This window comes from Mesoplodon densirostris, chromosome 9 (assembly GCF_025265405.1).
Source record: "Mesoplodon densirostris isolate mMesDen1 chromosome 9, mMesDen1 primary haplotype, whole genome shotgun sequence".
NCBI classification, from domain to species: Eukaryota; Metazoa; Chordata; class Mammalia; order Artiodactyla; family Ziphiidae; genus Mesoplodon; species Mesoplodon densirostris.
Window position 1 is genome coordinate 67,002,633 of NC_082669.1, and position 13,498 is coordinate 67,016,130.

Consider the following 13,498-nt stretch of genomic DNA (forward strand, 5'->3'; position numbering starts at 1 on the left):
TGCAGTACTCATTATGGAGTGAAGTGTTGCTATTTATATATTAATATGCTCTGTTTATACTGAGACATAAATAGCTAAATTTTATCAGTTTTGTCACCTAATTCTTTCTAACATCTGGCTGTTTCTTTCAGTCTCCAGCACTTGACACAATGCCTGCCTCACAGTGGGCACTCAGTATTTATTGAAAGAAGAAAGAATGAATGAATGAGTGGACAAGTGAAGGAATGAAACTACCTATAACATTTGTATGCCTGCATGAGGTGTATTACCTGTGCGTGAATAAAGACATCCAAGTTTAAACTCACCCTTTTCTCCTTTCCAGAGCAGAGACCATTCTCCTGGGACCATTCCTAAGAAAGAAACACCCACGCTGTGACATATGCCACTGCCACCGCCACTGCCACCTCTGCCTCCACCTCCCCCCCCATCAGCGCCCCCGGTAAGACCTGGGTTTTGCTTTTTCAGTCTGGTTTACTTGAATACACTTGAGCAGGTTTTAAATGTTCAGAATCAGCCACCACCCAGCGCCTCTATGGCAGGTGGCATCTTTGGTAGCTAGCTCTACGGCTCCAGGGTCTAATTCCAAACCAGCCTGGCCAGGTATTTCCCACCCCGTTCCTTGGCACCTCCCACCCTCTACCTCAGCGCCGTCTACCTGATTTCTCTTCTAATTCCTGCTGCTCGATACAGGCTTCCCAGAGTCTCCCTAATCGACTCTTCCATCTCACGGGAAACCTCAGAGGGGAGGCCACGGTGAAGTGCATAGCCAAGGAGGCTTGCTCAGAGTCAAGTTCCAGTGTGTGATCTGGATGGTGTTAACAGTAGCTTGGGCTTCAGTTGCCAGGTTCTGGGACCAAGTAAGAGGAGTGTCATATGCAATGCCACAACAAAATATAAATCTCTAAATGAAATCTCCCTCTCTGCACAAGACTGAATTCAGTCTATTTCGCTTTGTGTTGTCCTCTTGGTTTCATAGTTTGGTTTGGGCTTAGGAGAGGCACAGAGAGTGGTTATTTTGTTTTAGGACAGGGCTTCTCACCCTTAGCACCATTGACACTTGGGGCCAGGAATAGAGCTTTACCCGCTATCCTGCCCCCGGGGTGCACACCTCTCCACAGATGCGTGGATGACATGACCACGGGAGTATAGGTTACGAAAGGAGGGTCTGAGGCCCTGCTGCACAGTCACCAGCCTTGGTGAGAACGAGGGTATGCTTGAGGTCATATGTCACCCCCATGACATTAGCGTGGCACACTGACCATATCTGAAGCGCTGGGGCATACACCTTCCTGAAACTTGGCCCTTGCCCTTGAAGAGAGTGGAAGGAAAGCACATAATGTGAGTTACACCTGAAAGCTCTCTGGCCAATATATAGAAAGAATAGGAATCAGTACTGCATTTCCACTGCCGAATTTGACACAAAGAAGGCATGGAGATGAACAGTTTATAAGTGAAAGAAGCATACATGAAACTATAATGTGGGTCTCACACAGACTTGCTGGGCCTGAAGAAGCACAACTTAAAGTAACTCCCAATACCACAGTATGCCCATAAACTTAGCCAGAATAAATAAACTTATCAAAACCCATGTTGTTGGGGACTTGGGGAAATAAACTCTTTTAAACATTGCTGGTGACATACCTGGGACTCAACAAATGTTGAATGAGTCTTTCCGGAGTGTTCTCTGGCAAAAAACAATAAGCCTGAATATATCACTTTTTCCCCTGGTAATCAAGTAGTTTTATTTTTGAGACTGACTTAAGAATTTAACCCTAAAGGAACCAAAAAAGAATTTATACAGGATGTGCACAGCAACGCTATTTATTCTAGTGAAAAATTAGACCTTAAATGGTTTATGAGAACCAAATGAACTGTATTGTCATGCTGTTAATTAAAAATTGCATTATCTTAAAGTGTTAATTAAAAATTACATTTATAACTATGCTGATAATGGAAAGTAGATATGGAATGATGAATTTAAAACAGTGCACGTTTTGTGCATCATGAAATCAGCTATATATGTAATAAATAGGAAAGACCAGAAGAGAATTTTGAATGCTGATAATAAAATTTTAAATTTCATTAGGCAGTCTTTTTCTTTTAATATGCTTAAGTTCATAATAAACAAAAATAATTCTGCATTTGGATAATTCTTGCATTCCTTCCCACATTCCTAAATTTTTTTTTTTTTTGCTACCTATCTCATGGAGGAACTGATCAATTTAGGAGGAAAATAACCATGTAAATTTTAATTTTTTTAAATGAATTTATACATTTATTTATTTTTGGCTGCATTGGGTCTTCATTGCCGCGTGCGGGCTTTCTCTGGTTGTGGTGAGCGGGGGCTATTCTTCGTTGGGGTGCGTGGGCTTCTCATTGTGGTGGCTCCTCTTTGTTGTGGAGCATGGGCTCTAGGCCTGTGGGCTTCAGTAGTTGTGGCACATGGGCTCAGTAGTTGTGGCTCGTGGGCTCTAGAGCACAGGCTCAGTAGTTGTGGCTCATGGGGTTTAGTTGCTCTGCAGCATGTGGGATCTTCCTGGACCAGGGCTCGAACCCATGTCCCCTGCCTTGGCAGGCGGATTCTTAACAACTGCGCCACCAGGGAAGTCCTTTAATATTTTTTTTAAGACGCATTTTTCTACAATCTGAGAGAAATATTTACAGTGCATATTATAGGCAAAGAATGAACAACCTGAGCATATAAAGAGCTCTTAGGGATCAATATTGGAAGGATGAGTAGAAAATGGGCCCAGGATATGACCAGGCAGAAGAAATACAAATGTTTCAACCTCACTATAATTGAATAAACACAAATTAAAATAATGAGAAATCATTTTCATCTATCAGTTTGGTGGTGGTACTTTTTAAATGTTGCCTGGAGTGTTAGGAACCAGGCACTTATAACATTTTTTTTAGTGCTTGATTTATTTATTTACTGCTACAGGCACATCCATTGCCCCCTTCCCATTTACCCACCCCCACTGTACACAAGGTTGGATGATTTGATTTAAGAAGTCTGTGGCATGGTGGATGGGCTTTAGGTTCTTTTGGTTCTAACACTTTCTAGGTGACCTATATAGTCATTTATTATACCAGGCACTTATACCTCTTAATAGGAGCAAATATTGGTATAATCCCCTAAAACACAATTTGTTAATATGGATTAAGTCCCTTTAAAAAGTGGTTGTACTCAATGACCTAGTTTCACTTCAAGTAATTTCCTTTCAGTAACTCATCATAGTGTACAGAAATATTTAGCTATAGATTATTAGTGAGAGCATTATTGTGTTAGCAACCAAAAAAAAAGGAAACAATCTAAATATTTAAAACCAGAAGATTCAATAAAAAATGATTATGTAATCCACAAAACAGTATTCTAGGTAGCACTAAAAATCATATCAAAATAATTTTGTAACTTCCAGTATAATAATTGATTCAGGCAAGGATCATTCATGAAACCTAAAACCACTTAGGGAAATGTTTTGGAGAACAGGATGTTCACAGGATCCCAAGTGTCACCCACAGATTACTTCTAATTACAAAGGGGAAAATGTACCTTTAACAGGAATCAAAGTGTCACCTGTCATAGAATGACCTTTACACAGCCTTTTGCTGTGATGCAACAAGAAATACATAGCATCACCCTGCAGTGACCTGCCAAAAATTAGTGTTCTCTGAGCAAGCAACTAGGCACATCCAGAATGTGGGACCTTCTACGACAGAGGTTGGCAAACTAGAGCAGAGCCCATGGTCCAGTTTTGGTACAGCCCTCGAGCTAAGAATGGTTTTTACATTTTCAAGGGATTGAAAAAAATCAAAAGAAAAATAATATTTTGTGCATATGAAAAATATATGAAATTCAAATTTTAGTCCATAAACAAAGTTTTATTGTACCCCAGCAATCCTTATTCATTTACATACTGTCTCTGGCTGCTTTTATGTTACAGCGACAGAGCACCAGTTAAACAACTTGTCTCCCCCCAAAGAAGAATTCTTTTCATCTCACTAGCTGACCTGTGTTTTAAAAATTATATTCAGTTATTATAATTTTGTTTTGAATTTCCTCAATAAAAATTTTGTGGAAATTTGTTTTCTTTTTTGCTATATCGTACTTAACAGAACATCTATGATTTTGCCTCTTGGCCCACAAGGCCTAATATACTTTCTATCTGGCCCTTTACGGAAGAAGTTTTGCCAACACGTGTCCTACAAGATAGCTGGCTTCATTCAGCCTTCCTTTTGTCACCAGCAGCCAGTGATCTTGGTACACTTGCATCAGATCATGTCCCCTTCCCCATCACTTTTCAAGGACTTCCCATCCCCCTCTTAACTGTGGGACGCTCCACTTGCATGACCCGGCCCCTGCCTACCTCTCAGACCTCATATGGTGCCCCTCTCCCCATGTCTTCTACTTCAGGACTTTAGCATGGCTGTTCCTTCTTCTTGGAAAGCTCTTTCTGCTCAGCTCAGCCCAGATGTCCCTTCCTTGAAGCATCATTTCCTCACACCCCACACTGGCATTCATAACATACTTTTAAACCCCTCCTTCATAGCAGTTATCAGTTTTTAAGTTAGTTTTTATTTGACTGGGGTCCACATTTTCTGTTTTGTGGTCTTTTCTGTCCCTAGTGCCTGGCTCACGATAGCTACTCATTGAATGAATGGATGGATGGATGGATGCATGCATGACTGAATGAATACCTGTGTGAATAGCATTAGGAAATGGAGTTAAACTCTTCATAAGCAGTGTTCAGGACTTTAAACATCTATGCTTATGGACCAGCATGGCAGATTTTATTATATGTAATCTTTGCAAGGAGGGGGCATTTTGTGTGATATGTCTGATCAGGCTTCACCTTAGCTCTGGAAGGTCTGGGGATTAGACCAAGGCTAAAAGTTCTTTGATTTTTCCCTCCTAACATCTCATCTTTCCCCTTCCTGCCCCTCGCATCCTCGTCTCCTCCTCTCCCTGATGTGTATCCTTTGGAACCGAGAAAAGGGCTGATGGGCCTTGCTGAAGTTCTGAAGCAGGCTCTAAGTGAAAGCCAGACAGCCCTCATCATCTGGTTTCCCTTCTTTTCTTGCCCCTATTTCCCTGTCTTTTGAGCACTACTCTTTTATCTCATCCCTTTGAAATCCAGAAACCATATCAAAATTGCCCACATGGTACATTGGTCCACTTATAATGAAATTATTGTTGCTTTGGTTACACGATGTAACTTTTCTAAAACATTAAAAAAAAATACAATGGATTTGATTTTTGAAAGGCAGCAAAATTTTTACTGAGCTTTTGTTTTCAAATCTACTTTGGCCGCTTGTTAGTGTCCAAGATGTGAGAAGGAACTCCTTGAGGGCCTGTGATTTCTCTTCTTTTTTGCCCCAATTGTGTAACATTGTCTACAAAAGAGGAAGGGACTATGTGGGTCTCTGACCAGATGATCAATTCTTTGGAGTTGGGTTGCCTAGGCAAAGCCTAAAAGAAGATTTGTAAGGTTTTATAGCATTATTTTTTAACGTTGCTGTTCAAGCTTAAATATCCCAAGGAGGCAACAGTATTCCTAGGGGAGGCCTGTGTCTTATTATTTAAAATCAAAAGGAAAACTGGCTTGATAATCATTTATTTTCCATGATAAGCAAAACTCTAAGTAGAAAGACACCATGGATCCAGGAACTCCTCTGCCTGCCTGTTCCAGGGGTAACATTTAATAAACTGCTGGAGGGAAATTACAATGAGAAGCTTATTGTGGCCCCTCACTGTCCTGTTCCCTCATTACTCTTTGCCAGAGTCTTTGTTTGCATTCAGGAAACTCAGTGAGATGATTTTTCTCCTTGCAGTGTAAGGATTGCATGATTCATGGGTGAGGTAGACTTCCCAGTGTCAGGAAATACCAGCTGAGGCTTACATTGGGAGGTTTTCCCACCATCTCTAGGATGCAGGAGCTCATGTGGTATAAAAAACATGTCAGGGGCTTCCCTGGTGGCGCAGTAGTTGAGAGTCCGCCTGCTGATGCAGGGGACACGGGTTCGTGCCCCGGTCTGGGAAGATCCCACATGCCGTGGAGCGGCTGGGCCCGTGAGCCATGGCCACTGAGCCTGCACGTCCTGAGCCTGTGCTCCACAACGGGAGAGGCCACAACAGTGAGAGGCCCGCGTACCACAAAAACAAAAAACAAACATAAAAAAAACATGTCAATCTGTGAAAGAAAATGTGGAAAATGAAGTGGTGTCTGAAGCCCCATAAGAGCCTCTTTTGGAGTATTGCGTTTGCTGTGGTTAAAAAAAAAAAAAAAAAAAAAAGGCAGGGGTCGGGGGCTTTAGGTGGAAGGGGGCTCAGTAGAATTGCATATTACCCTATAATCTGGAAACAGTAATTTGCATGTTGACTGGTGCATTTAGAATAATGAGAGGCTTAAAAAATCTTAAATACTGTCACTCACTTAGATTCTCCTGACATTCTGGTGCTTTGATTAGTGTCACTAATGAGGGATTGGGGACGTTTACCCAGGGTTGACAGTGGCCACTGGGACAAGGAAAAGTCTTTTGCATTAGGCCAAGCTATTAGGAGAGTATTAAGTTGACATTTGGTCCTTGCTTAAATCAGTTTGCACAAGTGCACGTTTGTCTTCAAGTAATTTTAAGAACGAGATTCTCCCTTTCTCCTCTGCCGGTTTGTACCCGCAAGCAGTAACAGGGCTTCAGTGAAAAAACGAGGGAGGCAGTCTGCAGCAGATTTACTTGGTCTGCAAGAGAGGTGTGTCAGGACCTGCCACTCATACTTCCAAAGGGCCATTCAGCACGATATTTAAATGTGTTTCTTTTTCACAGCTGTCAGGTAGGAGGGATGGCAGGAAAAAAAGGGGAAGCTTGCAGTGGTGTGCTGGGGGCCGCAATTGTGCACTCAGAACGCCTGGAACTTGGCAAGAAAAGCCTGCGAGCGCTTGTTAAAGGCCTTTTTCAAATTTCGTAGGAGCCCAGGAGCCTAAGCCACTCACACAGCGTCTGAGCCGAGGGATATGGCAGGAAGCTGCCATGGGCCAGGAGGCCAAAAAGCAGCCCTTGAAAGCCTCAGCCATCCCGGTAGCTGCAATTACTATCTGGAGCTTTATTTTACTCTGGAATCTGCTGGCTCTTTGCCTTTGAAATCTTTTACAATTACAGTGTAACTAACAATTCCTAGAAAAACTGCCAATGAACCACTTCCCCTACCCAGGGTTGTCTTTTCATATATGCACGGTTATACGGAGGAGGGCCACGTTGATTTGGAGCCTGGGCTCTTTGGGGCTATGTACCCCTTCCCCCAAACTGCTCTTTCCTTTCTTGCCATAAAAGAGAAAAAATTACGAACATCAGGTTGTTGCTGGCAATCAGATATCCAGCCCTGACCCGGTCGAGAAAGCTGCAAGTGAGGGATGAGGAGTGCTGCGATCTTGGGAGCACGAGCACATCCTTGTAGTGAGGTATTGGCAGCTAGAAAAAGTCACGTTTCCTAGGATGCTTAATGAAAAGACAGGTAACATGAAGTGGAAAAAGCAGGCTACATATGGATAATGTGGTCCCAACTCTATAAAACAAAACTCTGTGTACTGCTCATTTGTGTGCTCTCAGATCAAGACAGTAAGGAAATAGTACACATACAATGATAACATTGCTGGTTATCTGGGGGCCGTATGCGTGATTTCTGTTTTCTTGTCTGTATGATTCCACATTTTCTCCAATATCTACGTGGAGCATTTATTACTTTTATAAATAGAAGAAAAGGTTTTAAGAAAGAAAAAGGAATGAATGATCATTTACCTACTGATCATATAATAATGATCTACAATAATAATAACAGGCATCTACTGAACAGCTATTGTATACCAGGTATTGTGCCAGGCGCTTAACGAGGATTATCTAAATTCATATTTACAGCAATCCAGTGAGGCGGGATGATAGTGCCCTTTTACAGATGAGGAAACAGAGGCACAGAGAGGTTACTAAGGTGCCCAGTGTCATACAGCCAGTAAGTGGTGGAGGCTGGATTCCTCCCCAGGCTCTCTGAAAGCCTTACTGCTCTGTGCTCTACTGCTTCCAAATATATATACAGCTGGAATAAGCAGCACTGATGACCACAGCATCAAACACTTATGTAGTGCTTACTGTATGCGTTGTGTTGTCCTAAGGTGCTTAGCGCATAATTGAATTAATCCTCACAGTAACCCTTTGAGGCAGGTACTGTTGTTATTCTCATGGATGAGTTGACTGTGGCACGGAGGGCAAGTGACTTACACTGGATCACACAGCTAGTAACTGGCAGAGCCATGGTTTGCATGCTGGCAAAATGGCTCCAGAGTCCCTGTTCCGAACCACTAAACCAGCTACCCTTTGCTGTAGACCTTCTCAGGGATTACACCTACCCCTTGAATGTAAGAGCCAGGAAATCAATGGTTTCCCTTTCTCACACCTAGGACAGAGCTCCCACATTTCTTCCTGTATCCCCAAGCCTCCCCCTAAGATTGCTCTTTTCTTTTTTTTTTCTTTCCTTTTCTTTATGGTTCCACCATTTCCCCTCACTTGCTTATTGGTTTTTTCTCCTTTTTTAATAGAAAAAAAACATTTTGCAAGACACCCTCTGAATAAAACCCATGGTTTAAAAGCAGAGAGTCAGCATTAAAGAAGCAGGTACAAGGCAAAAAAACCCTCAGTTTTGTCTTGTCTTTAGTTTACAGCTGGGCTTTTCATGGATTCAAGAAAACAGGCTCTCTGCTAACGGTGCAGGGCACACAGTGGAGACAATAAGTGCCTCTGAGCTCAATGACTGCAGACTGTATCCTTAAATTTGACCAAACCATCATGCTAATTTACTGAGCTTTTGCTGCACGGAATTAACAAATCTGAATCCAGGGAAGACTGGGCTCAGTCATGGAAGTGCTGAAAGTATAGTTGATTATTGCCAGACCAGAACATTGTCCCTTGCATTGCTTCTTCATTATGTATTTCCTGCATATGGGACCCTTGAAGTCTTACCTTTAAAGAGCCCTCCTGTCCTCTGAATTAGCCACCTTTCATCTTCCTAAGCTTACTTCTCTGAGCATCGGGCACTAGGTCTTGCTAATGCTTCGGGTTCTCTCCTAAACAGACGAGTCGAGGGATGAGAGGATCTTGGGGTCAGTGAACAATTAGTGAGTTACTCCGAGACAGGGATTCTGTGCCAAGGTCAGTACTAGGCACATAGTAGGCACCCAGTACCTAGCATGATTTCCTGAACTAGTGAGTTTAGTGAAGATATTGTAATTCACAAAGCAAACCCACTGTGAACTAACCAACCACTACTTTACATCTTCCACCTGTCTAAGCCCTGAAAGCCAGACACATTCTATGTTGTGTCCTGAAAGAATACCATTAACACATTCACATTTTGCTGAGAATATTAGATCACAAGTAACACATTCAGGGATAGCACAAGTTAACACCTGGGCTTTATTTCTAAAGCCATAAAATGTCCTTTGGTACAATCCTCCCCTTTCCAATTCGTTATTCTTTCTAAGAGAATAGACTAATAGACTTTGTACCTTGGCTTTACATAAAGACATTTTTTAAAAACCCAGGGAAAGCAACAGAGTGTACCCGCCTTGTACATGATAACAATAGATTCCCATTTGAATAAGGTCTGTTCACAGTGGAGGAGTGTGAATGTGTTTTCGAGCTGGTGAAAGCAGGATTCCACCTGTACCACATAAAGTATTTAAAACACAAAGGTGACAAGCATGTCTGTTCCTATGTCGCCATCTGTTCAGCACTCAGTGTACCAGGCCGTCGGTTTCAGTAGGGATCATGTAATGATGCAGTGTGGTGTGTTCAAAAACAAAAACAAAGGCATGTGGGCTTTAAAGTCCAACAGACGGGAAACTGAATCCCTGCTGTGCCGTTTATTAGCTCTATGGTGTCAAGCAAATTACCTAGCAACTCTGAGCCTCAGTTTCCTCATCTGCAAATGGGAATAATCACCACCACTTCCTAGGGCTCTGCCCTAGAGTGGAAGTTCCAGGAAGGGAGAGATTTTTGTCTGCTTTGCTCAGTGTATCCTCAACACCTGAGCAGTGCCTGCATGTAGTAGGCATTCGCCGTGTATGTGTGGAATGCACGAATCATGGGGTTGTTGTGAGAATCTACTAAGATAACGAGAGAAGCAGTTGTTTACCCAGTGTCTGCTTAGTCAGTGGCAGCTACTCTTATCCCAGGGACCAGGAAACAACCGGGCAAGTAACCAGATATGGGACTAAGTTGAGGGCAAAGACTCCTGCAGTCAGTGCTACAGGAGGTCAGACACCAGAAGTCAAGATCAAGGCTGGGAGCCCGAGTTTTTCAAAGTGGGGAGTCAGGCCAGCAGTCTGAAAATAGTCCCCAAATAGGAGGGCAGAGGTTATCACTTCCAGGCTTCAGGGCTTCCAAGTCCAGGGTGCCAGTACCTGCTCCTGTAGCATGATCTGAACAGCTAGGTGGTTTGCCTTTTCTTCTCTCACTGGCTCGCCCTGAGTTGAGTGGCCTGAGTCCATGGGGTACCAGTGGGAGGTACATGGAGTCAACCACAGATGGGAGTAATGAGCCCTCAGCAGTGGGGTCGCAGCTGTGATGGAGGAGTACATGGGGATCCAGAGGTGTCCTTTAGGATCCACTCCAGTGAAATGGCAGCCTGATTCAAATATTTTAAACATTTAGAGGAGGCTCTGTTTTCTCAGCTGCTGTTTGGTTTGTCATTTTACAAGCAGCTTTGGCAGTGTCAGGCCAAGAGGCTGCCTAAGGAATGGGTACACGTTTGCCTGGAAGGTTTTTTTTTGTTTTTTTTTTAACATCTTTATTGGAGTATAATTGCTTTACAACGTTGTGTTAGTTTCTGCTGTATAACAAAGTGAATCAGCTATGTGTATACATATATCCCCATATCCCCTCCCTCTTGCATCTCCCTCCCACCCTCCCTATCCCACCCCTCTAGGTAGTCACAAAGCACCGAGCTGATCTCCCTGTGCTATGCAGCTGCTTCCCACTAGCTATTTATTTTACATTTGGTAGTGTATATATGTCCATGCCACTCTCTCACTTCGCCCTCCCCATGTCCTCAAGTCCATTCTCTACATCTGCGTCTTTATTCCTGTCCTGCCCCTAGGTTCATCAGAACCATTTAATGGTGATGCTTGTACAAGAATTCTAGATCGCCTGGCTCTGAGCCCCTATCTAAAGCAAAGAAAGATGTTCTTTGGGCTTTGGGGAAGCTCGGGGATGCTGAGATTCAGATGCTATGGCTTGGTCTCTCTCTACCTGGTCCAAACTTTCATTTAAAACTCTACTGTTAGGGCCTCCCTGGTGGCGCAAGTGGTTGAGAGTCCGCCTGCCGATGCAGGGGATACGGGTTCGTGCCCCGGTCTGGGAGGATCCCACATGCCGCGGAGCGGCTGGGCCCGTGAGCCATGGCCGCTGAGCCTGCGCGTCCGGAGCCTGTGCGTCCGGAGCCTGTGCTCCACAACGGGGGAGGCCACAACAGTGAGAGGCCCGCATACCGCAAAAAAAAAAAAAAAAAAAACTCTACTGTTAGACCAGGGGAACTTGAACACTGATGGGATATTGGTTGATATGAAGAAATTATAGTTAATTTTATTTAATAATATTGCTACATTTTTAAGAGCTCTTTTCTTTGATATCATACAGTGTTGCATATCTGTTTTTTAATAAGCAGGGATTTGGAGGGGAAAAGCAGATCAGGGTAAAGAGAACAAGATTGGCTGTGAGTTGATAATTGTTGAAGCTGGATGATGGTACATAAGGACTGATTATACTACTCAACTTTTGTCTATGTTAATGTTACATAATAAAAAATGTTAATGGACATCAACAACCTCAAAATATGCAAAATAAAGATGATTTAACAGAACCAAGGAGGGAATTACGTAGCATGCTTTCACTAATTCAAATGGAGTTTGAGACCAAATAGTACATGCTTTTCAATTTTAAAAAAAGTAAGCCCTATGTAGGCATAGAATGTCTGCTTAAAATTATCTATGTTGCCTCCTTCCCCCACATAATCCAGCTCCTGGTTTTCTAGGGATTCATGTTAAGGTTTTTTGCGCCACTACCAGCAGAGATGTCATCTCTAATCACTGAGTGGATTTATGGATTTTTTTTTTTCCTCCTAAGACTTAGAATTGCTGCAGGTGACTTTGAATCGGAGTGTCAGGGAAACTGTGAAGCTGGCAGTCACAATCTCCCTTGCTACTTTTTATTTAAATAAACCTTGAGACCCAGTGCGAACACCAGATAACTAACTAACAGTGGTTTGTGAAACTGTTGCAAGTACTGTCCTCTGCCTGGGTACAAGGACACCTCCCACTAGCTGGTGTTTTCTCCTCAGACAAAGCACAGAGGACATGGTGGGAATTATTGAAGCAAAACTTTCCCAGCCGGCAACTCTTCTCAACACCAAGGTCACCCAGATATGGAAAAATTTTCACCTTCAGCATTCTTTCCTCTCTAACTAAATGCCTCTTGTGGTTGTTTGCTGAAGGATTGCTGAGGATGGTGAGGGGAAACGACCTTTAAAACCCACTCTGAGGCAAAACCTGTGGCCGTGGAGATAGCTTGGAAAGTGTGTTATGGCTTAAAACAGAAAACAAAAACAAAACAAACCCTTATGGGTTCCTGAGCAGGTGAACAGCTATTCTCAAGAGGTCAGATCATAGGCACCCAGGGACTTTTTTAAACCTCGCACCTGTGAAATACAAATTTTTTTTTAGCCCTTTTGGCATTGCAGACTGTCAGATTTTCTGGAAGATATTATTGGTTTGACTAGAAGAAAAAAAAATGTACAGCAATGCTGAGGCTCAGATCTATGACAGCAAGGGAGTACAGCCGCCCCTGGAGGCTGGAGACTCAGCACACAGGGCAAAAGGGCCCAGTACTACCCAGTCCTGTAGCTCAGGAGCCCCTTGTGCAAACACAACTGAGGGCTGGTAAATGAGTTGCGCTTTTTTGCCATTAATTCACGACTATTGCTAAAAAATGCTCACCGGAAGCACACTGTTGTATCCGATAGAAAGGATTTTTTGAAAAAAGGAAGCCAGTTGCTAAAGGAGAAAGGCTTACTAGAAATATGGCCTATCTTTGCTCACTTCTGCAAAGGCCACCACGGAGATTTGGACAGACCCTGGGGAGCATGTCATCCTCCTTCCCCACCTTGAGAATCACTGCGGAGACCTAGAGTGGGGAAAAATGGAGTCACCACCAATAATAATGGTGATTCCAGGGGGGGGCAGAGAGAACTGTGCCCAGTGGGCACACCTGTGCCGCCCCTGAGCAGTGGGAGGACACCTGAGCTGGTGAGGGAGAGCCACAGGCTTCTGTGTCAGATGGACCTGGATCCAAGCATAGTGGGTACTGGAACCTGGCCAAATCCTTTTAGACCTGTTTCCTCACCTGTGACATGGAAGTAATAATACTCTATGGGGTGATAAAGTAATTAATTGACATG

At 43.2% G+C, this 13,498-nt stretch overlaps 1 protein-coding gene across 1 annotated transcript in view; it reads left to right on the forward strand.

Moving 5' to 3' along the window:
* The first annotated feature begins 379 nt into the window (after positions 1 to 379).
* The window catches only part of WIPF3 (WAS/WASL interacting protein family member 3), a 63,219-nt gene continuing 50,100 nt past the window's right edge, over positions 380 to 13,498 (forward strand). The window contains exons 1-3 of the mRNA XM_060107723.1: positions 380 to 439; positions 691 to 796; positions 6,968 to 7,077. Of these exons, the coding sequence (XP_059963706.1) occupies positions 380 to 439; positions 691 to 796; positions 6,968 to 7,077 (276 nt within the window). The remainder of the gene's footprint in view (positions 440 to 690; positions 797 to 6,967; positions 7,078 to 13,498) is intronic.